Below are 21,074 nucleotides of genomic sequence, written 5' to 3'. Positions count from 1 at the left end.
GCTACGAAGGTTATATACTTAGGGAAATTTCGTACTTGAAAAATTGTGTACCTGGGAAGGGCGTGTACTTGGGGGGTTATTGAAACCGGGAGTGACGTGAAGTCGTGAATGCTGTGAAGTTGGAAATGTTGTACAGTTAGGAATGTTGTAAAGCTGGGAATAGTTGAAAGTTGGGGATATCGTGCATTTGGGCATGTTGTAAATTTGGGAATGTTGCAAATTTGGAAAGAGAAGGGGGAATTTATTCGTAGTGCTGGATATGTTAGAAGAAGGCGGCATGTGAGTGGGCCACTGAAACCACCACACCTCCATTAGATTGGTAACATCCTATAAAAGCACACAAGAGTTAGTTATAGTTGGTAAATGAGCAGGGAAGGGCAATCTATAAATGGGATATACTTACACTCTACACCTGACTTTGTACTTATCGTTAAGTCTTTAGGGGCATAGGCAATTATAGCCTATTACCAACAGAGGGGAAGGTACTTCAGTGGACCAACATTCCACTATGGCAGGAAATTCTACTGTATGCGAAGACGAAATTAAATAGACTAAAGCAGACATTTTCGAAACGGAGTTAGATCATCGGGATGTTGCACTACTGGCCGCCACAGTGCTGATGGAGCGTTAATAGTTGCCTCCAACCTGGACAGCGAAATACATTACCAACTCCCAGGGCAAATCCATGGAATGATGTGCTATTTATAAGCGATATCTAATACAAACGATAATCTTACCTAGCACAAAAGCCACATTGCCCAATTGCTGGCACTCATAGGAGTAGAGCGAAGGGGTGGTGCAGCTCCAGTGCGAGTTGGTGGAGAAGCCACCGTCAAAACCGAATACTTGAAAATAACACGACAGATTTATGAGCTTGCTGACTTGGAGAATGTAAATATTAATGCAACGGCCGGCCTTGATATTCTACCAAATTGACGGTCGTTCTGAACTGTTGGGCCCTCTGACCAAGGTAGAGCCCGCTGCTTCTTGTGAGGCTCCCATGAGACTGATGAAGGTATGAACAGAGGATGCGCTAGCACCGCTAAATATCCGAATCAGTTGGCTGGTTAGTAAAACCCTACCCTACAGTCGTAGCTGCCTCTGGTGAAGTGATACACGTCGCTCATCAATCGAACAAAGAGGTTAGGAGAGTATACTTTTTTTAAGTTCAGAGCTCCCTCAAGCAATACAATATGATATAATAATAAAACACTGGCCTTCCAACCATGTACTATATATGGACATTTTATAAATACTGCTGGAATCACTTAACCCTTCTCGGCACCTTCTCTATCAGCAAGAGCGACGTCAATAGCCCGATACCTGTCAGAGCCACAAGAAAGATATTCTGCTGGTTATATCCTTCTGCAAATACGCGCCGGATACCCGCTTGTTGTATAGGCGTCAAGGTATGGATGGCGGAGAGATTCTCCGATATTGCGTGGGCTTGCTCGGGGGTAATAAGCTTGGATAACTGGGGACGGAGATGGTTGTTGAGGATTGTTGAACTAATAATTAGGTTAATTAGGCATGACAAAGGACCCAAATTAGAAAATATTACGCGGTGTGAACTGTTAAAGTGTGATATGAGATAAATAGAAAACTGGGTTGCTTACCAGATTCCTAGAGAAATTGTGCCACCTAGCACGCGAACTTGCGTAATAGCCCCCATGGTCACAGCTGTGTTATAATGAATTAGCAATATGACATACTCCACATAAGGTTTGGTACCAACGTAAGTTCTTTTCATCGACCACAAGCCTAGCAAGCACAAGCAGGGTGCTCAATCCAAGTCCAAATCCCAACCCCATAATAACTTCAAATCCATACAGCTGCTTCGGGAACCCAGTTGCTGTTATTGGAAGAGAGCACGTTAGGCCCACTCCAATAACCTGTAAAATGGCGCCTACAAGGATTATGTGTACAGGCGGAACATTGCGACTTGATGTAAGGTAGCCTGAAAGGGCGGTTGCAAAGGGAGAGGAGAGCATTAAAGGTAAGAGCCCTAATCCAGCTTCTGAGGATGACACGTCGTAAACTGCCTGTGCGCGTTGCGGAATGTTGACGATGATGGCGACGAAGGGAAAGCCAATGAAGAAAGCCGTTCTATTGTCAATAATTAGAATGTTTCTTTAGAGATCTAAGCTTCTCGCCCCTTAAGCAAGGAAGCATAGCAAATAGAAGGGGAAACTCACGCCATCATCGCGGCCATGACTCTGCCTTTTAACAAACTCAACGGAAATGTCGGCTCTTGCCTTCCTCTCTTCTCCTTGCCACGTTTCTCAACCAGCCATTCCCACACTATAAAAGCCATCCCAGAGATAGTAGCAAATATTATCGTCACCACAATCACAGGGCTACTCCATGGATATCTCGACCCGGCCTCTTCCAGTGCGAAAACGAGCAGCACAGAGAATGCGAGAAGGAGTACTGTGCCAAGAACATCGACACGGGACCAGGCGGCTTTGGAGAATTTACTACGAAGATGGGTGCAGAAATCTGTGGTTCCGGTGGCCGAGATGGAGGAAGGGAGGAAGAACGTGAGTAGCAAGAGGGCTAGTCCTCCTCCAGGGGCACTTTCGTGACATTAGCTGACTGTCTTCGTCGGGGGATAAGGGAACAAGACGCAGCCAACTCACTTCAGCAAGAACACCCATCTCCAGGTGCCACCTCCATGCTCACTGATTACACCTCCTAAAATCGGGCCCAGGACGCTCGCGAGCAGAAACACTGATGATATGACAGCAATAGCGCTCCCAAACGTTTCAGGAGGGACCAGCGTTGGCGCGATCACCATGATTAGCGAGTAAATGCCCGAAGCGCCCATGCCTTGGAAGGCACGGAAGATGATCAGCTCAACAATCCCTTCCGCTGCTCCGCATAATATGGAAAATAAAGTAAAGATGGCCAAAGCCAATAGAAACATGGTCTTCTTCCCAAAAATGTCGCTAAATTTAGCAAATATTACTAGGAAACCTGTCTAGTTGTCAGCAGCATGCCACACAGTTTCAACTCGCAGGAGAAGCATCATATCTGCAATAGCGTAGAGTGAAAAGTAGAAAACAACCTGCTTTAGAGGCACACAAGGGGCAACGTAATTCTCATACAACTACAAAACAACAACTGCTAAAACTAATTAGATCGAGCGGCCATCTAAAGACCGACTGCCCCATCGAAACCAAAACCACAACTCTAAGAGAACTAGAAGATTAAGGTATAAGACACCTCTAGCGATGATAATGAAACACAAGTACAGCACAAACAAGAAAAAATAAAAACGTTACAAGGGGGTACAAACCGGTGTAAGTAATCAAATATGCAGTAACAATCCAATCCCTCATCGCAAACCCATGAATCGCATCCGTGATACTCACAAGACTCGTACTAACGATAGTCGTTTCGAGGGTTGACAAGAAGAGTGAGATCCATACACCAGCGCCTAGCATATAAAGTCTCCATCCTTTAATGTAGACGGGTGGAGCGGAAGGTACCGAGGAGTCATCGACATCTATAGGCACAATGGCATTTTCATCCGCAGTTAAGTCCCCTTCTCGTTCTTTTTGTTGTTGTGGTTGCGGTTCCTGTTGGTGTTTGTCTATCTCGTTCTGGACAGTCGACGGCCGCTCGTGTGCTACACCTGGCGAGGCGACATCTGTGAGACTCCTACCGCAAGTGCAGGAGCCAGACCCAGAGCAAGAGCAGTTCCCCTCCTTCCCAGGACCCCCTATTACCGTCTCCCTATGTATATCCATCAATTGAATGATCCCTTTCCAGCGATTCTACACCAGTTCTAGGCCGTAGGTTTTCCCGCTAGCATGGAGGCGGGCGTTGGGCCTAAGTGAATAATTGTAGATAGTAAAAGCCAAGAACACCGAAATACATCCGTTCCTTCCAGAGAAATAAAGAAAAAAAGAATAATAATAATAACACAGAAGTCAACTAGCAATCGAGTTATTTAGTCGTACTTCGTAGGTGTTCATGAAACCTTCAACAGATGCGTTGGTTGGGTGGAGAAGGACAGGTCGCAATAATCTAGCGAGATGTGCCTGGCATCTTAAAGGCACGCCCGACAACCCCTGAAATAATAAACAATGTATTCATGAATCATGTGCCACAGTCCTGTACGTAAATAAGCTGCTACGAAACTATCAAATACTCCACAACACCTCGCAAATCATTTCATGGAACATCCAAAGAAGCACAACCCCCAATTAGCCTCCAAATTATGATCCCCTTCGCCCGCTAAAATGATAATAATGTTCAAAGTAGTTCTCCTTCATCGGCCATATCCCACTTCTTCGCCGTCAACTTCCTCACTTTCTTAAGGGGGCTACCCGCTTGAACTACTCTCACCCTCTCCTCTCTCCCAGACGGCGAGGAAACTCGCAGTCTCTCCATCTCTCTCCCCATATCCGTTATCGCTGTCTTCGATTCCCTCAACGGCATCCTCTTGGTAGGACTCCTACCCCTTACTTCTCGTTTCAGAATCTCAATCTCTCTCCTCAGCCTCTGGTTCTCCTCTTCTAAATCCTCTTCTCTACTTTCTCCGTTGTTCGTATTCTCTTTATCCTCATCAGAAGTATGATCAATAGTTTTGGTCAATATCTCGAGTTTGCGGTCAAGATGCTCATCATTATGGTCGGCTTGAGCGGCAAAACTAGCTTTCCATCTCCGCATCTCGCTCTCCATCCTCATCTCCATCTCGGCGAAAACTTCTTCGCGCACTTCCATTTCCATGTCCATCATACGGTCACGCATGCTTTCAAGATGGGCCTCAGATTCGATTCGTCGCTCTTGGTCTTCCTTGAGCTCGGCCCGTAGCCCGTCAATTTCTTCACTAAGTCTAGCGATTTCCAGGGCTGCAATTTCCATCGTTTCGCGCTCGGTATCGGTGGGACTGGTTCGTCCACCGCCAAGACCATTTCGACCAAGTGCTGGGGAGAAGTAATGCGATGCTGTGGACTGGGCAAGGATGGTAGATGTGACGGAGGGGATGCGGGGAACCGTTACCTCACGGGCGAGAGCTGAATAGCGCAGGATCTGAGAAGTGGCATTGAAGTCACCGACGGGATCGGCCGTTACGATCATAATCGCTTTTTGTGGATTTCGATGCTGTGAGTGGGATTGCGAGTGGTGATATGAAGTGGAGGAAGCACCCGACGAGCTGGGGAATGAGTTTGAGAACAGGAGTTCCGTGAGTTTGCATTGCCGAAAAGGGACCAAATTCGGCTTTCAGCTATTTAGCACGTTCCTCGTCAGCCGGTTGGGAAACTAGAATCTTACCTTGGTATTAGTCCCTATATCAGACTGCATCTGGAGACATTGTCCAAGGTACATCAAACTCTCATTGATTTTCCCAGCCTCCTGCAAAGTGGCACCCTGAGTTTTTGCGTCTCTCGCCCTCTCACTACCTGCTAAATCCACAACGGTGAGAGCACTACCTCCCCAAGGTCCTGGCATTCTACTCCTGCGCCTCTTTTTGACCTCTACGCAGAAGAATCCGTGAGACCTAGAGCTCACGCTATTTGACCCTGTTCTTGCTACTCGTCGTTCGTGTAGACCTGCTTCTAAAACCATTAGTGCATCTTTCATCGTGCTACAGATAATCTTCCGTAGGCCTGCTACAACTTTTCGATCCTGCGATTGCTCGGTGGGCTTGAATAGAAGTGGCCGTCGGCGATAGTCTTTGGTGGATTTGTTTGGGGAGGCTGGCGTCAATAAATCAAAGATTCGATCATTATATACCTCGTACATCGAGATCAGAATGGCGTACTCGGCGTTTTGATCTACGTCAACTGTGAGGCCGCCGATGTCTGGCAGATGTGGAAGTACAGAAGGACGCTGGAGGAGGTGGCGGCGGGGAGTAGGTGGTGGTGCATATGATTCGCCCTTTAATTCACTTTTAGTAACAGACTTTTTTGCGTTGGTCAGTGTTGACTGCATGTAGGATGGGATAGCTGAAAGGTTCGACACTGTCGATTCTGAAGCCTCTAGAATACCACATTCTGTGATTGTAGGGCGGACCACTCTGATACTCTTAGGACTTCCTGTATCGAGCCCCAAAAGCCTTCGGTATAGACTGTATGAAGATGGATGAAAATGAACCGAGGGTGTTCGTACTACCATGGGGGTTGGCGCTCGAGAGCTGGCGCGTGATGGTGCTGATGGATCACCATACATTGCATCGAGAAACATTTGCGCAGACATGACTTGTGCTTCGGATGGATCTGAAGCTGCAATTGTTGCGTGAAGGGATGTGGTTGTGCTTGGATCGAGGATATTATGGGAAATTGAGCGGAAGAGGACATCTAGAGCTAGTTGCGTAAGGCCTCGTTGTGATTTGGATCCTAGGATTGTATGACTCTGTAATCGTATTAGAATAAGCCCAAATAATGTCAACAAAGCAACCAAATATACCTTTCCGGAGCCCGTAACGCCCAATGTGGCCAACAATCCATCCCTTCCATCTCCGCCTTGGGCTCCAAGTACACCCTCTACCAGTGGGAGCACCCCGGTGCCTTCGAAGATATCAAGTTGCGACGCACGTTCCTCAAACACCTTTGTGAATGCAAATTTCTCGACTGCCCGTCTGCGATTGTCGTTGGGCGGATTAAGCGTGATATGTGTTGGAAGTTCATCGTCTTCTTGGGCGTCCTCGACGGCCAAGAATCGGTCATGGGTCGGGAGAGTCGGGTATGGGTTGAGATGGGTTGTTGTTGGAGGTGGTCGCAGTCTTAGATAAACCTCAAAAAGAGCTGCCTGTGATTTTTGTTCGTAATCCATGATGTCGATGTTGTGGGTTCTTGTTCTTGTGTGGGTGATACTCTATAGTTGGAACTCCTTGGAGGTGGGGAAAACAATTGTCACCAAGGCCGTTGGCCCGACAACGCGGAAAATACCTATTAAGAGGAAGGGGACCGACCGCATCGAATCAAGGCAGAACACCACTCAAGACCCCATCCATTTTGTCGCATACTTGATAAAAATTATTGCTACACTACAAGACCTATATGACCTGCATTCTTTATTTTGAGATTGTGTACAAGTTTATAATTATATTCGTTATATCATCAATATTTTGCAACTCTTGAGGCCGTGATATCATTAACTGACGCGTTTATCTAATATTTTTCCAATCCAAATCCGCCGACCAGTCCATAGAAGGATTATTTATATATTAGGGCCTTCAGCAGCCCTTTGTTTCTTCCGTCCGAATAGGGTTCCTCTTCTTCCCATTCCTGTGCCTCTAGGAGTGGTGGGAATCTGCCCCGCGGCTTTTGCCCTCTCATCCGCGTAACCTTGCCTGCGTTCTGCCCGGCCTCTCTCAATCGTTTCTTGGCTCAAGTGTCCAAAGCCGTTTCGTCTTCGAAAGCACGCCTCCAGAAGGGCATTTGCATCTACCAATTTGCGTGGAATTCCTTGCACGACTTGAAATATCTCCATGGGATCACTAACGGCTTTGATTTCCGCCTCGCCGACTTTGAAGATCGTGAGAGCAATACGGAAAAGCGTTTTGCTGCCTTCATAGAAGAATGAATCCCACACCCGCAGAGTTGTCTCGATGGGTAGGGTGCCAATGAAACAGGACATGAACCATGCTGTGGTGCATAGAGTGATTGGTGGTAACCGCATGGAGACCCTTCCGTCTCCAGCAGAGCCATCCAGTTCCCCACCAATTTTAGCCCAGATAGAAGGCATCATGTCTTTGATGCTAGTCATCAAAACGCCAAGATCAACATTAGCACCTTCGAGATTTAACTCGTGAGTTGCTGGAAGATACACACGGGTAATGATATTAAGCATCCAAAATGACTTTTCCTCGTCCATAAAGAGAAGTAGAAGTCCCGCGAGAAAGTTAAGTGACTGGCAATATCCAATTTTTGGGTTATAAATAGCAAAAGCTTCAAGCACGCGCCGGAGGGATTGAAGGATAGCTGTCTCGGCTTCGGGGTTTGGTTGTGACTGCTCATGTGCGGGGGGATCTGGTTTGAATTTTATATTATCAGGAAACGTCCGGTGAAGATCGCGTTCGATAATTTCGCTGTCTGTTTCGCTGACGCCCCCTCGAGCAGCTTGTTCCGTCAGATCCCGATACACAGCTGGGTGTTTCGCTACCATTGCTGGACCACCAGCATAGTAGAACCAAGCAGCCCCTCTCCAGTCTGGTGGAATGCCCTTGCGGACGAAGCGTTTCACTTTCACTGATCTGGGTGGGAACTGCTGAGGATTATCGGTCGATAGACCATTATCTTTCAATAGGGCCACCCATTTCTTACGCCGTCGAGCCAGATGCTCGGTGTAGGGTCCGTTCCAAGCTTCATATTCGGCCAACGGAACATGTTGAGTATTTTTTCGAAACCCATAACGATCTCTGCTCCCATCCGGCCTAGGAGGTGCGGCTCTGGTGGCAGGCCGGTAAGGAGGCTCCTTTGTATGCGATGTTGGTTGAGCGTCCAAACTGCCGTTCAGCTCGGGCTTGTCTTGAAGACCGGGCGTATTAATCGCGGCCATTCGACTAGCTATATGGGGATCCCTAGATATGGTGTCGGTGGGATGACTGAAGGGTTGATTTACAGCCGCCTCAAATTCTGAAATCTTGCCTCGATCTGAATCTATACTTCTACGCCTTGGCCCAGGTAAATCTTCCGTTCCGGAATCATGGAATCCACTCTCATACATTCCAATAGCGTCATCAACACTCATCCCCTCATCCCTGCCAAATATTGATGTCGCCGAACTACTCTTTGTCATTATACTGCTCCTTTCGGTCCCGCTGGTGCCCAGAAAACTAGAATTCGTCGTCAGGGCTGACCTAAAACTGGCCCGCACTTCCTCGCCATCTCCTGTTGCCGATCGCATCATTGGCTCCCGCCAATGTGAAGAATAATTGCTATCTGGTCGACTTATCACCTTGCCAGGTCGATAGCTTGAATTATTCAGGTTTCTCTGCCTTGAATATATCGAGTCCGGGGCATGGTAGTCGGGAATTGACATAGAAGGCCGCAGTGGGAAAATAGGACCACTGCTAGCAAGTGATTGGGATGAGGATGTAGAAAGTCCCCTGTCTCGACCAGAGGGATCGGGGTGTGGTTGTATTTCGGTATTGGTGTGAGAAGGTACGGTCGATGAGCCCGGAACGAGTGGTCTACCCGTGTCCTTCTTGTGTTTGGAGTTTAACTCTCGAGGTCGAGACAAGTTGTCGAGATTGCCAGCACCTAGGTCCGGCGTCCGTCGTCCCTCGGTCGAATGGGACCTATAGCCACTGTTTAGAGCTCGCAATCGAGAGGCTTCGGATGGCCTCTCATGTAGTGGCTGCTGAGGCTGGGGAGAAGATGTGTATGACCGGGAGCCGTCATTCGACGTTATTTGGTGGGATGTTGACGGTCGTTGATAATTTGAGGTGTAGCTATTCGACCGCAAAGGGTCAATTCGAGGGCCTGGGCGTTGTGGTGGAGGTGTCGGTGTTGTTGGAAATACCGGGGAGACTGGCGATGCATTGCCTGATGTGTTGGAGGCAGTTCTAGGTCTCGAGCCTGCACGAGAAGGGTAGAGACTGAACTTCATGGCCTGGTGACTTCGTTGCTTTCTGAGGTGCTCGCTGTCCACCTCATGGCGCCCAGGTGCTACCCAGCCATATTGCCCGTTCGGCATGTCCATTGTCCTCACCGCGTTGGGCTCTTTGGCCGCGAAGAGTCGTGTCTTCGAGCCTTCGAGCCCTTGAATGCGAGCGTCGCGTATCCTTGTCTGCTGCTCTGGCGAACATGTATGTGTATGGAACGGGGAACTGCCACGAGTGATTGACTATAGCGTTCGTTAAGTCGATTCTTGCATGCTAAGAACACGCGTCCGGCGTGGAATGAAGTGGGAGTTGATATCCAAAACTGAGCATCGAATAGCAGCAGGCGCTGTATGCGTTGGTAGTCGATACTTGTATTTGGGGCCGTTGCGGATGTACGGACGCACGAAGGTATCTGAATACAGCGGAAGCTTGAACTTGGAGCACATTGGCTGGTCCAAGCGGCTGACGCTCCTGTTGTGTTGAAAAAGACTGAGCACCGCAATCTTAAACTGGCTCGTAATTCAATTCATCCACGCAAAACGCTTGGGAAAAGCCGAGCACGGGGCAAACCCGACACAGTGCAGAGCACGGAGGAATAACAAGATATGGAATGAAGCAATTACAAGTCGCAGAAAGTTAGAATCCAGACTAGGATCCGAGCGATGTTGTTTCGGCGCGTCCGTCAACAACAAGGTCTCCATTACCGCGCGATGCCAATGCGTTGCCGCCACAGCCAGCTGAGACAAGCATTCAATTATTGACGCGAAGCAAGGATCGCGACGAAGGCTGCCGCGGCTGGTACCGTGGCTTGGAAATACCTTGGAAATACAGAAGCAAGGGGCGAAGATCATCAATCTGGCGTGGTATGGACTGTGGAGCTCACCGCCGAGGCACGCTGGAGATTCCAAGAGGTGCCTCGATGCATTGCTTGTTGGTTTACATCTGTCTGTTGACTCTGTTACTAGAAAGTAAACAGTGCTGTCTAAAGTATGATATGCTTTCCGTTATTGACACCCAAACGCCTTCCAAGATGCACGTATGTATCATATCTCATCCATTCCCCTTCGGCCGTCAACCTGGTTTCTCGCCCATGCATCCCTCTCCCTCCATTGTTGTGACTGTGGTTTAATACCCGCCTTTTACTTCGCATACTTCTTCGTATATTCCTGGGCCTCCTTGTTGAACTGTGCGCGGTTGTTCTTAAACTTCTCCGCTGCGCTCGTCTCGACCGCATCGTCGGGCACAGGCTCCACGAGCAACTGCTGTGTTGCTGTGAGAACCGACAGGATCTTGCTCGAAGGCTTCCACGCTTCAGGTTTCAGTATGCCAATACACATGGACCCGTGCTCGTCGAATGTCACATTAGGATGCCAGATCCGTGTCTTGAAGTTGATCTTGGGAGGTTTGAAAGGATAGTCGTTGGGGAGGACGAGGAGGAGCTTGAATTTGCCGCCCTGTATTGTAATCAGTGTTAGCAGTGACCCGCTAGAGCATGGAATTGAAGTGAAGCACGAACCGCATAAGGGGAGCCTTCGGGCCCGTCCATCACGATGTTCCAGTTGTGCACGTTGGACTCGTCCACGAGGCTGACATGGATCCCCTCCGGCGGGTTGGTCGTAACCTCTGCAAGTTCCTGTCGCGGGGTTAAGGTTAATATTCAAGCAAGAGACTACCTAAACAGTTGCGGTAAATGCCATACCTTGCTGATTCTCTTCTGCGAACTCGCCATCTTCAAATCAAGGCGGTGGGCTGCGGGTTATTTCGTTCTGGTGTGGTCGATGAGAAAAACGAGCAGCTAGCACTATAGCGTCTAGGAAGAATCAGCGTGTAGGGAGTACTGCGGAGTAAGATGCGGGAGTTTGGATGTAACGAGAGCGGTGTTGCAGATATTCACTGAAAAGAAAAAACAATGAGTGTTGTTGGCCGCCTTTCTTGTTTTATCTAGTAGTGTCGGCACTGGGCAGGTCACATCATGGAGAGCGTCGCGGTCATCGAGTTGTGGCTGGTGGTGGCTGAGACCATCTGGGGATGCGGGGGAGGCCGGATTGGGCCACAAGGCTGTGGTACCTATTTTAGGGATTATGATTGGCTATAGGAAAATCCAAGTAAATACAACTTGGAGGTGCATGAGTATAGGTTACGAATACTTAGCTCCGTAGTCCCGTTTACTTTTCTCACGGATACAAGTGGAGAATATAATTACGGGTTAGTTTTAGATGGGATTGGCTAACTTACAACTTTTGCCTATACTACATCTGAGGAGATAGGCGCAGCCTCTCGTAGCATCAATTTCTCCCATCTCACAGCCAGCAAAGCCCACTTCGTGGGTCAAAGTTAGGTAGTCCGTTTACAGTTTCGGAGCTTCGCAAATATCCCATTCACAGCGGCGCGTTGCCGTGTAATACGCAGAATAGATGGAAGGGCGTAGCTTAGTTCGTATTTCAATTGTCCAATTATCATGTAGCCATTCAAAACGCCAGACTGAGTTCCAAAGAGATGGTATACAGAATGTTATTCGCACTATTCTCGTTGTAAAACCACCACCAATCCCATTATACCCAGCATCACAGTCTTCAGCCATGGATGTTCGCTCAGTAGAATCGTCACGTATCCCACGAAAGGTATGAACCCAACTACACTTCCGATGATGTCCTCCCTCTGAAGGTAGTCCTGCCCTCGAGCAAAGAGCTCGGTGTCATCAGCGACATTCGCATCTCCCTTCGTCAGTAGCTTAGCCTCCTCGCTATACATGACAGTTAGTAAAACCCGTCCTCGAACCACGTCCTTTGCCAGTGCATCAACTCACCCAACGCCGAACTTCCGCACCACCCTATGCACAATTGGAATATCCCTGCCCTTGACATTATACACTACAATTTCCCCAACCTTTGTCTCCTCGAATATATTCCGGTTCCATAAAAAGAGCAAATCTCCTCGAAGAAATGCTGGTTCCATGCTACCAGAGAGCACCACAACAATCGGAGATGGCGAATCGGCGATAACTGATAATCCTTTCCACATCATAAAGGCTGTAGATAGGATCAGGCCAAAGTTAAGCAGCTGGGTGGCAGCGTGCCGTGGGTTTTGTAAAGCGGACAGCATGGTGGCGGTGATGGAGCTGATTTGACGCTGCTGGTTTGGAACTTGGTATTGTACAGATAGAGCGCGATCCTTCGGGATCGACAACTGATCCTAAGAAACTTGACAAGTCGAGGAAGTCCCTGAGAGCAAAGGAGGCCTAAGAGACCAGCGAATTAAAAGAGTGGCAGCGCGAGAGTTAAAGTTAATTGTCGCAAACAAAAGTCGTCGCGCTGACTACCGCGTAGATGTGGACACTTTCGTCGTTGTGCCGCTTATGTAAGCGCACCTGCCAGACAGCACTGTCAACTACCAACCAGTCGACAGTCCGCGAGTAACATTACATCTCCGTCACTCACCGGTATTGTCCAATTCGCGATTAAATTTATATATACCAGCTTGGAATTTAAAAGATCGAAAAATACGACGATTACCCTTCCGAGAAAAGCCAGAGCATAGCGGTGTGCAACATTAGGTAGACGGACAATAATTGGATCTAACCTCAATCCCATGAACATATAATATATCAGCCCGAAATAAGTCGCTGAGAAACTACTTCAGTAAGGATAAATCTTATGAGCTAGTACGAAGTAGTAATCTTCACACGTAACTAAGATAATACATAAAAACGAACAAACTGATATCTGCTACAACACCCAGACTAAAGCCGAAGGTTAACTCCGATACTATACGATTATTTCGATACAAGGATGTCAAAGCTACAACACCAAAACAATGTCGAATCCAACCTCGACATCATCCGCAGCCACGTCCTTTCTCGGCATAGATGCATTATTTAATAATCCTCTCTTTGCCGGCGGCATTGGCCTCGCCGGTTTGGGAGCCGCCGCGGCTCTCGCGCGACGCTCCGCCATCCAGGGCGCCGGCCTCCTAAAGCGACGGCTTATCGTCAACCTTGAGATCAGCAAGCAGGACGACTCATATCAATGGATTTTGGCGTGGCTATCTCTTCCACGGCCACCGGGCGGGTTTATCGCCTCAAAGCTAACTCGAATACACCACCTCTCCATGAAAACTACCTCCCGATCAGCCCAAAATCGCCCCGCGCATGCTCATTTTTTCCTCCAGCCGGGCTATGGCAGACATATTATACGGCATAAGAATGCTTACATCTCAGTTAATCGTGAGAAGCAAGCTTCTGCAAATCTCAACACTGGGGAACCGTTTGAGACGGTTACACTGACTACACTATACGCACATCGTCACATATTCGAGGACATATTCGCAGAAGCCCATCAATTAGCGGTATCAGCCCAGGAAGGCAAGACGATCATGTATACATCGCGGGGCATGGAATGGGCACAATTTGGAGAGGCTCGAAGAAAGCGTCCATTACATTCAGTGATATTAGATCGTGGGATCAAGGAACGGATTTTGGATGATGTGAAAGACTTCATGAGCAGACAACAGTGGTATGTCGATCGGGGTATTCCGTACCGGAGAGGGTATCTGCTCTATGGCCCCCCTGGGAGTGGTAAAAGCTCTTTTATCCAGGCCTTGGCGGGTGAGTTGGATTTTGGGGTAGCCATCATCAATTTGAGTGAGAGAGGGATCACGGACGATAAGTTGGCACATCTCATGACCAGATTGCCACCTAGGTCGATCCTCTTGCTGGAGGATGCCGATGCGGCCTTTATGAACCGGAAGCAGGTGGAAGCGGATGGGTACAGCGGTGCAACAGTCACTTTCTCGGGGCTATTAAATGCCCTTGATGGAGTGGCGGCTGGAGAAGAGAGGATAGCATTCTTGACGACAAACCACATTGACCGATTGGATGAAGCTCTAATACGGCCAGGCAGAGTCGACATGACTGTCAGGATTGGTGAGGCTACGAGATACCAGGCTGCAGAAATGTGGGACCGGTTCTATGGGGATATTGATAAAGATGGAAATGGACGACAACGTTTCTTGAAAAGACTGGAGGAGCTTGGTCTCGTTGCTAGCATCGACGGAGATACCAAAAAGAAGAACCTACACACGAGTACCGCCGCAATCCAAGGATTGTTTTTGTTCAACAAGGATGATATGGACGGAGCCATTGAGATGGCTGAAGGTTTAATTCCGAGGATATATGAACCGGAGGCTCAAAAGGGCATAACGGTGCCGGCATGAAAACCTAGAGACTGAACATTGTCATACGGATGATCCGTTTATTCGGAATGGCCGACCTTCCTGTAATACTACCGCATGTATATTGCCCTGCCAATACCCTTGTATAAATACAATTGTATTTTATGTATCTTAGATGTAATTCTTTTAGCATATCGACTAATCCATTACTTGCTTTGCGGCCACAAATTATACAGTGCAGCGGAGTTTGGGGCTGAAGTATTTAAATGCTAGCTACCCGCAGTGGCTCTTTCGAGATCAGGCACAGTGGTATATTTTATACTAGAAGGGATATCTTTAAAACAAGGAGCAGCCATTATTATGCACGTATAGGTACTTGGACACTTTCGTGAATCGTGATTATGAATTAAAGTACGCAACATGAGCATAGCCGTTTTGGAGGCAAGATAGATCAATATTTGCCATATGCTTAGCACCGGTGCTCTACCATGCTACATCTACGCTTGAAATATCTAAAAGTACAGCAGCAAAATGGCAATGGCAACATACAATGTACACAGAGAGCCCATATCAAATCCCTTGTCATTGGTTCGGTTAACTCCTGCGAGTCGAAGTTTAAATAGGGGGGAGTTTCTCAAACATTTAGTAGCAAATAGCAAATAGAGACAAAACTATAGTTAGGCACCAGGTGATGGATTAAGACGACTTCCCCTAATGCATCGTTACAACTTTTGTGGCTGTATGGTTATTCGAGTGCCGCAGCATGTGGATACTTATCCATGTCACTCGGACGTTAGTGCGTCTCGAAGATAGTTGCTTTCAGCTCCTATGCACATGTAGGAACCATAGCCCGCACCTGCTAGAAATTTCCCAAAGCTGTTGTAGGAGGAGTACAAGCTTACCCTCTGATATCACCGAAAGTATATCGAGCACTTCTCGAAACGGGCGTTAGTATCTTCACCTTGATGGCCAAGGATGTTCAGCACTTCAATTAATAGTATTCCCCCACACAACTTCACTATGGACCCGCATATCCATACAATTATAAAGAAGCGCCAATCGCTAGCAGTTCCGACCTGAGTGCAAGGTAAGAGGAGCTTGTGCTGCTGCTATAATTCAATCAACAGTGGCAAACCCCAACCCCCCTAGAGGTTGCTAGAGAATTATTCTTACTACAAAGTTACATTCACAGAATTCGTTAAGAGCTACAACTAGGTTGATTTTGATATAATTTTAATTAAGTTTAATAAGTCGTGAAATAGGATGAAAGCTCCAAAAGCAACGCTTGCTAATCTTCCCGACCCCTACGCGCTCGCAATACTCTCCTTTGTGCTCAATTAACATGATATGAGCCATGTCATCTCGATTAAGCGCTGAGAGCGTGGATGAAGACTGACCGGAAGAACTAGCCACCATAATACATTCAATTTTAGTCGTTGTGTCATTGTAGTGCTTTGCTGGTCCCTCCCATGCATGAGGAATTGGTACGAAGCCGGATGCCGTTAAAGAGGGCTGCTCAATAGAGCACTGTGACCGGAAGCCATCGCTGATGACTGACGCCTCCATTAGGGCCGAATATGCGAAAAATTCAAGGACGAGAGGTTGGGGTGGTGATTCAGGGAACGATAACCCAGGTGGATTGGAATCTTTTGAAGTGCATGGTGTTTGCATTTCATGTGATGTCATGGACGATTTTACTCTGCCTGCAACTAACTGAGCCTGGTCGAGGAAGTGAAAGTCCTCTAACAACTCAATACTGATCTTTGATCGTGCAACATGGTTGGAAAAGCCAATACTATTTGTCCAGCCGCACCAACTCCAGCTTGGATGAAGAGAAATCCTATTCGAGACTTCGTGACTGCTTTGAAACTTGTGCTCCCAACAAATAGCAGCAGCAATGTCACGAATGGGTAGTCCTCTGATACAGGGATAATTCCAACTCTTAGCAAGTTCGTTGGAGATACCTTCGAAAGCGTTATATCGATCTTCCACAAAAGAGTAATCCCGGGTTGAGTATTCAGCAACTGTCTTTTGCCACCAGCTAAATTCTGTGTACGGATAAAGGCCATAGAGTTGGCCAGTTCTGCCGTAAGGGAACCCTGGGCCATCTTCATAGGTGTCTTCACTATATGTTGATTTGAGGCAACGAAAGTGTACCTGGTCGTCGGAAAAATATAAGAGTCTGCGCGAGAAGTGCTCTTCTTGATAGGTCCATGCTCTGGTTGAATATACGCTCTGACGGCTGTGCAAGTCTGGCAGCAAAGTAGTCATTTCCATATGGTGAACGCGTTCGATATGTTGTTTTCGGGGTTTGTGGTATGGTCGAACGCCGGCAAGACCGCTGGCTGCGTCCTTAGCATGAAGAGCTACAAGTGTTGCCACGGCACTTTGATAAATGTGGTTCATGTTTGCTATTTGCAAATGCTTGTTGATTGAATCATCTTGGCATATGCACAATGAGTCGATCCATAGAAAGGTTTCTCCAAGCTCTTGAGTAATAGTAATTGCATCTTGAATAACGCGGGGGAGTGATTCGAATCGACGGCGTAAGGATTGGGGCTCGCTGAGCTCAGCAATATTTTCTTTTAATAATTGAAGGTTTGCAACCTGGCCCCATACATAGCTAAGAGCAAAATATCTTCGAGGTCCGTCACCAACGGGGCGAACACGCATCTCTTTAACATCAACCAAGTAGGCACATCGTATTGGCAGATGTCGAAATTTTTGCTCCAGCTCCTTGCAACGACTATGAGAATGTTCGCAAGTTTTGAGCCATTCCTGCATCAGTTTCCTACTTGCTGCTTCTGGCTCAACAATACGGGCATAACTGTAGCGACGGCTGCTAAGTCGAAAAGCAGACTCTCCTAGAGATATAATACGGAGCCCCATATCCTGACTCGGGCCTCTACTGACGCGCATACTGATAGATTGCGTGTCATGCCCTTCGAATGTTTCGGTATCGCCGTGATCTTGGAAGTGGAGTTTGGAAACAGTTCCGGTTTGGCCAAGGCTGTGAGCAAGCAGCCTGCACATTGCACAGTGAGAAGATGGCGACACAATGAGCGGGGGTTCGAATCTGAATTCATCTGGAAGCATGTATAAAAATCTCATGCTTCGCGGTGCAAGCCAGTGATTCAATCGTAGAGCTTTGCACTGCTTGCACAAAAATTCTGGATCCTGCTTGCTTGGTTCAGCTCGTGGTTGAGTTTCAGCTCGTGGCTGAGAAGGCTGAAAAAACGATCTAGATTTCTTCCTAATGGCGGCGAGAGAGTTGGAAATGCGCGAATCCATAGCTCAGTAATTTTGACAGACGATCTAAGCGGCCGTATGCTATGAATATACAAGGAGAGTGTTAGGGATAGAATTACAGCTTGAATGGTGACGAACTTCGTCTACGACCGTGCTAGGCGGCTGCTGGTGTCTTGCAAGTTGCAGCCTTACGAGTATGCCGCCACGCGCATGCTCCGCCTCAGCTCATTCCCATCGGATCCGGCCCTCCCAGTGGCTTGACGGGGGCTGGTATGTCTTAAAAATTAATCTGCTCTCTATATCCCAAATACTAGCCTAATCAGACCCAATTTAAGCTTTCTAGTTTGATAGGTTGAAGTTTAACACTGTTTAGAGTTTTGGTGTTCTCTACTCGTAGAATAAGAATAATCATGAAAAGAAGTAAGTAGCCTCTTAAAATACAGAATTGTAATATATAAGTAAATTCGGAGTAGCAGGTGGAGAAGTACTCGAGTAGAATCTAGTGGAAGGAGGTACGAATGATTAAAGATTTAGGAGGGAGGCGCGAGGGCATGTTCTCCTTAGATAGAGCCAGGGCCACGGTATATTATAAGAATAATCTACCTTGAGATTAAACGATATGTTTTTAGGGGGGTCCTATTTAGGTTCCCAAGGAGCAGAGTTAGTCTCCCTATATATAGTCGTGTAGAGTCAATAACTTTCGCACGGCAGAACTAAATTGAATAATGCTCTTGTGATAGCTAATAACATCAACGGCCTAAGGAGAGCACTGCTGGCGGTGACTTCGTATGCAACCATCAAATCAAGAGCGGATCTACATGAAAGACGACTCTGTACTTACTCGAGGCAAACGTAGCCCGGAGAATGTGAGGAATGAAGCTAAGGTGCCAGCGGTAACGAGAGATGTAGATGTCTAGCAGGTGAAGGAAGAAATCCACGTGGGACACAGCGATAGGAAATACAGCATAAAACAAATACCTTTCATTCCATAGTAACATTTGTAGGGTTGCCACAATAGTCGACCGGCGGTAGCAAAATCAAGGGCTACATGATCCTGCGATAGCCGACGTCAAGTATTGGACTTACCTTCATGCATCCCCAACACAATCTCATCACACCTTTTAAGATACTCACATGACAAGAGGACAGCATATTGAGGTGGCCGAATCTCTCATTATGTGCCCTGACGAGGGCCCAGTCTGGTACGTCCACTAGGGATCACCCATTCATAACCATCAAGATCATGAACACAACTACAGCTACAGCATTCCCATGCATCCCAACAGAAAAGAAAAAGAGTGGCGCGATGTGGTCGCCCGACCAGTGGTGAGTCTGTCCCAGCAGCAAAACATACCTTTATGGCAGTCCGGCAAAACCGCAAAACAAGACGCAAAAGCAAACGCATTCCTTCCGTTCATAATCCAAACAGCAAAGCAGGGGTATTAGAAAGAGTGGAGGATGATGTTACTCGGTTCATCGGAAGGCGGCCAACCTCGTGATGAAGTGAAATTTGTGGCAAGCGCAAATTCCATAAATGGTCCAATCTGATGGAGAGACGTCGTCCTCGAAACAATTTTAACTCCAGGCTGGGTACCTAGCGCGGTGTGATACAACCTTAGATGGTCTTGGGAGAACGGGAATTTCTAACCCGTTAGTGATGATGCACCGAGTGAGGGATGTGTAGGGACTTACCCCATGTCCACAATATCATCCACATGATTGCACAGAGCCACGAATAGGTCAAAGAAAAGTTTACCACCACTCTCCATTTCTGTCTGCATGGTTCCGCTCCTCTTAAATGTCTTACGACATCGAATGATCAGGGCAAGATAATGAGCGCGGAGCCTCGAGTCTGAGTCCGGCGTGTTGTCATAGGCATACTGCGCACTGCGGAGGATGGTAGCGACCTCGATCCCACTCTGCAGACCTTGCTTCCGAAGCGCAAGGCGCTTGAGCTCCTCTAGGCCGTACTTCTCCGCCGCGCAGTATATGACAGTATCTTTGAGAAGATGTTCGCCCACGCTAGAGATATATGTTGTCGCCTCGACGGATCCGCGACCACCTGTATTTTCGGGGTTTGGTGACTTCTCAGCATCCTCAAGTTCCCAAGAGCTTCTGCGCTTGTTGTGCACCAAGCGGGGGTAGTAGTCGCCCTTCTGTGGAGCTTGTGGGTCAGCAACTATAACTTTAAATATATGCTTAAATAACTGATAAAAGGAAATCAATCAAGCCACGCATACGTATAGGTATTCGAGAACACAAGAGAAGATTTCCGGTTCTTCATCTGGGAGATCGATCCTCTTGCTTCCTGCCTCGAGGAATTGTCCTCGACAAGCCGCTGTGAAAAACGGCGACAAGGAAAGAACATCTTCGTGGGCAGCAAAGAGCCGTCCTTCTCTGCCAACTGTAAAGGTTACAATCGGCGAGGTCAGAGAACTATTTGCGCGTCCGTCAGTCTGTGCTCGCTTGGTTTGCGATGCGCAGGCAGCATACCTCCCGGGGGATAAGCTCTGTTCGAAGGACCGCTTTATTTTCGCAAGCTTCGCGGGATCCCTTACAGACTTCTTCAACTTCGCCGCCTTCTCCACGCGATCATTTGACCTGAAAGAACGCTTGAACATGGCTGCGGTGGGGTGTTGTGTTGACGTTGAGGTTGGGTCTGTGAGGGACGAAGGGAGGGGTTGATGGAGCGAGCGATGGAAAGAGCGTGAGGAGTCGAGAGAAAGAATCGACGCACAAAAAGATTGACTGGGCCCTGGCGGATATCTCTAGAGGTTCAAAGAAAGTCCAGAGATTCTCGTGGTTGTTTGCGACCCGAATGGTGTGGTGAGGAAGGAAGGAAAGTCAGAGACGCGCGAAGGCGCCCGAGATATATACACTGCGCTGGCCCATGGCGGGATGCTTGGCTGCCTGCCTGGTTGCCTGGGAGAATGGAGTGCACGTGATGGTAGTACAATTGGCCAGGAGAAACCTACGGCGCATGCAGACTCATATCTGTGCCAACTATGATTCTTCCATTCGATTGGAGAGAAATGGTGGTTGGTATGCGATTCGTCTAGTTGCGGCGCTTTATAGCGTTACGATGCGTCAGAGAGTG

The 21,074-nt window shown here is 47.8% G+C and overlaps 8 protein-coding genes across 8 annotated transcripts; 1 reads left to right on the top strand and 7 right to left on the bottom strand.

Annotated features, from left to right (window-relative positions):
- Positions 1-1,264: 1,264 nt before the first annotated feature.
- BP5553_02304 (Uncharacterized protein) lies at positions 1,265-3,752 on the bottom strand (the record flags this gene model as incomplete). Its single annotated transcript, XM_032010927.1, has 6 exons — positions 1,265-1,508; positions 1,617-1,680; positions 1,736-2,106; positions 2,196-2,576; positions 2,640-2,976; positions 3,299-3,752. 6 exons carry the CDS (start codon positions 3,750-3,752, stop codon positions 1,265-1,267), a joined length of 1,851 nt encoding a protein of 616 aa, XP_031874981.1.
- A 508-nt stretch (positions 3,753-4,260) lies between these two features.
- On the bottom strand, positions 4,261-6,783 carry BP5553_02303 (p-loop containing nucleoside triphosphate hydrolase; the record flags this gene model as incomplete). Its single annotated transcript, XM_032010926.1, has 3 exons — positions 4,261-5,229; positions 5,284-6,363; positions 6,418-6,783. 3 exons carry the CDS (start codon positions 6,781-6,783, stop codon positions 4,261-4,263), a joined length of 2,415 nt encoding a protein of 804 aa, XP_031874980.1.
- Positions 6,784-7,170: 387 nt separating this feature from the next.
- On the bottom strand, positions 7,171-9,657 carry BP5553_02302 (Ypt of gyp1p; the record flags this gene model as incomplete). The annotated part of the gene is made up of 1 exon (XM_032010925.1): positions 7,171-9,657. The coding sequence occupies one exon, from the start codon at positions 9,655-9,657 to the stop codon at positions 7,171-7,173; it is 2,487 nt and encodes an 828-aa protein (XP_031874979.1).
- Positions 9,658-10,698: 1,041 nt separating this feature from the next.
- Positions 10,699-11,288, bottom strand: BP5553_02301 (UBC-like protein; the record flags this gene model as incomplete). The annotated part of the gene is made up of 3 exons (XM_032010924.1): positions 10,699-11,013; positions 11,076-11,192; positions 11,259-11,288. 3 exons carry the CDS (start codon positions 11,286-11,288, stop codon positions 10,699-10,701), a joined length of 462 nt encoding a protein of 153 aa, XP_031874978.1.
- A 791-nt stretch (positions 11,289-12,079) lies between these two features.
- Positions 12,080-12,661, bottom strand: BP5553_02300 (putative signal peptidase (Endopeptidase SP18); the record flags this gene model as incomplete). Its single annotated transcript, XM_032010923.1, has 2 exons — positions 12,080-12,302; positions 12,366-12,661. 2 exons carry the CDS (start codon positions 12,659-12,661, stop codon positions 12,080-12,082), a joined length of 519 nt encoding a protein of 172 aa, XP_031874977.1.
- A 711-nt stretch (positions 12,662-13,372) lies between these two features.
- BP5553_02299 (Uncharacterized protein) lies at positions 13,373-14,770 on the top strand (the record flags this gene model as incomplete). The annotated part of the gene is made up of 1 exon (XM_032010922.1): positions 13,373-14,770. One exon carries the CDS (start codon positions 13,373-13,375, stop codon positions 14,768-14,770), a length of 1,398 nt encoding a protein of 465 aa, XP_031874976.1.
- A 1,191-nt stretch (positions 14,771-15,961) lies between these two features.
- Positions 15,962-18,019, bottom strand: BP5553_02298 (uncharacterized protein; the record flags this gene model as incomplete). Its single annotated transcript, XM_032010921.1, has 1 exon — positions 15,962-18,019. The coding sequence occupies one exon, from the start codon at positions 18,017-18,019 to the stop codon at positions 15,962-15,964; it is 2,058 nt and encodes a 685-aa protein (XP_031874975.1).
- Positions 18,020-19,592: 1,573 nt separating this feature from the next.
- On the bottom strand, positions 19,593-20,598 carry BP5553_02297 (Uncharacterized protein; the record flags this gene model as incomplete). Its single annotated transcript, XM_032010920.1, has 4 exons — positions 19,593-19,620; positions 19,670-20,133; positions 20,218-20,413; positions 20,471-20,598. 4 exons carry the CDS (start codon positions 20,596-20,598, stop codon positions 19,593-19,595), a joined length of 816 nt encoding a protein of 271 aa, XP_031874974.1.
- Positions 20,599-21,074: the final 476 nt, after the last annotated feature.

The sequence above is a fragment of the Venustampulla echinocandica genome (genome assembly GCF_003357145.1).
Source record: "Venustampulla echinocandica strain BP 5553 chromosome Unknown scaffold_0, whole genome shotgun sequence".
NCBI lineage: Eukaryota > Fungi > Ascomycota > Leotiomycetes > Helotiales > Pleuroascaceae > Venustampulla > Venustampulla echinocandica.
The sequence above is the reverse complement of the archived record's forward strand: the minus strand, read 5'-3'. Positions and strand labels throughout refer to the sequence as shown.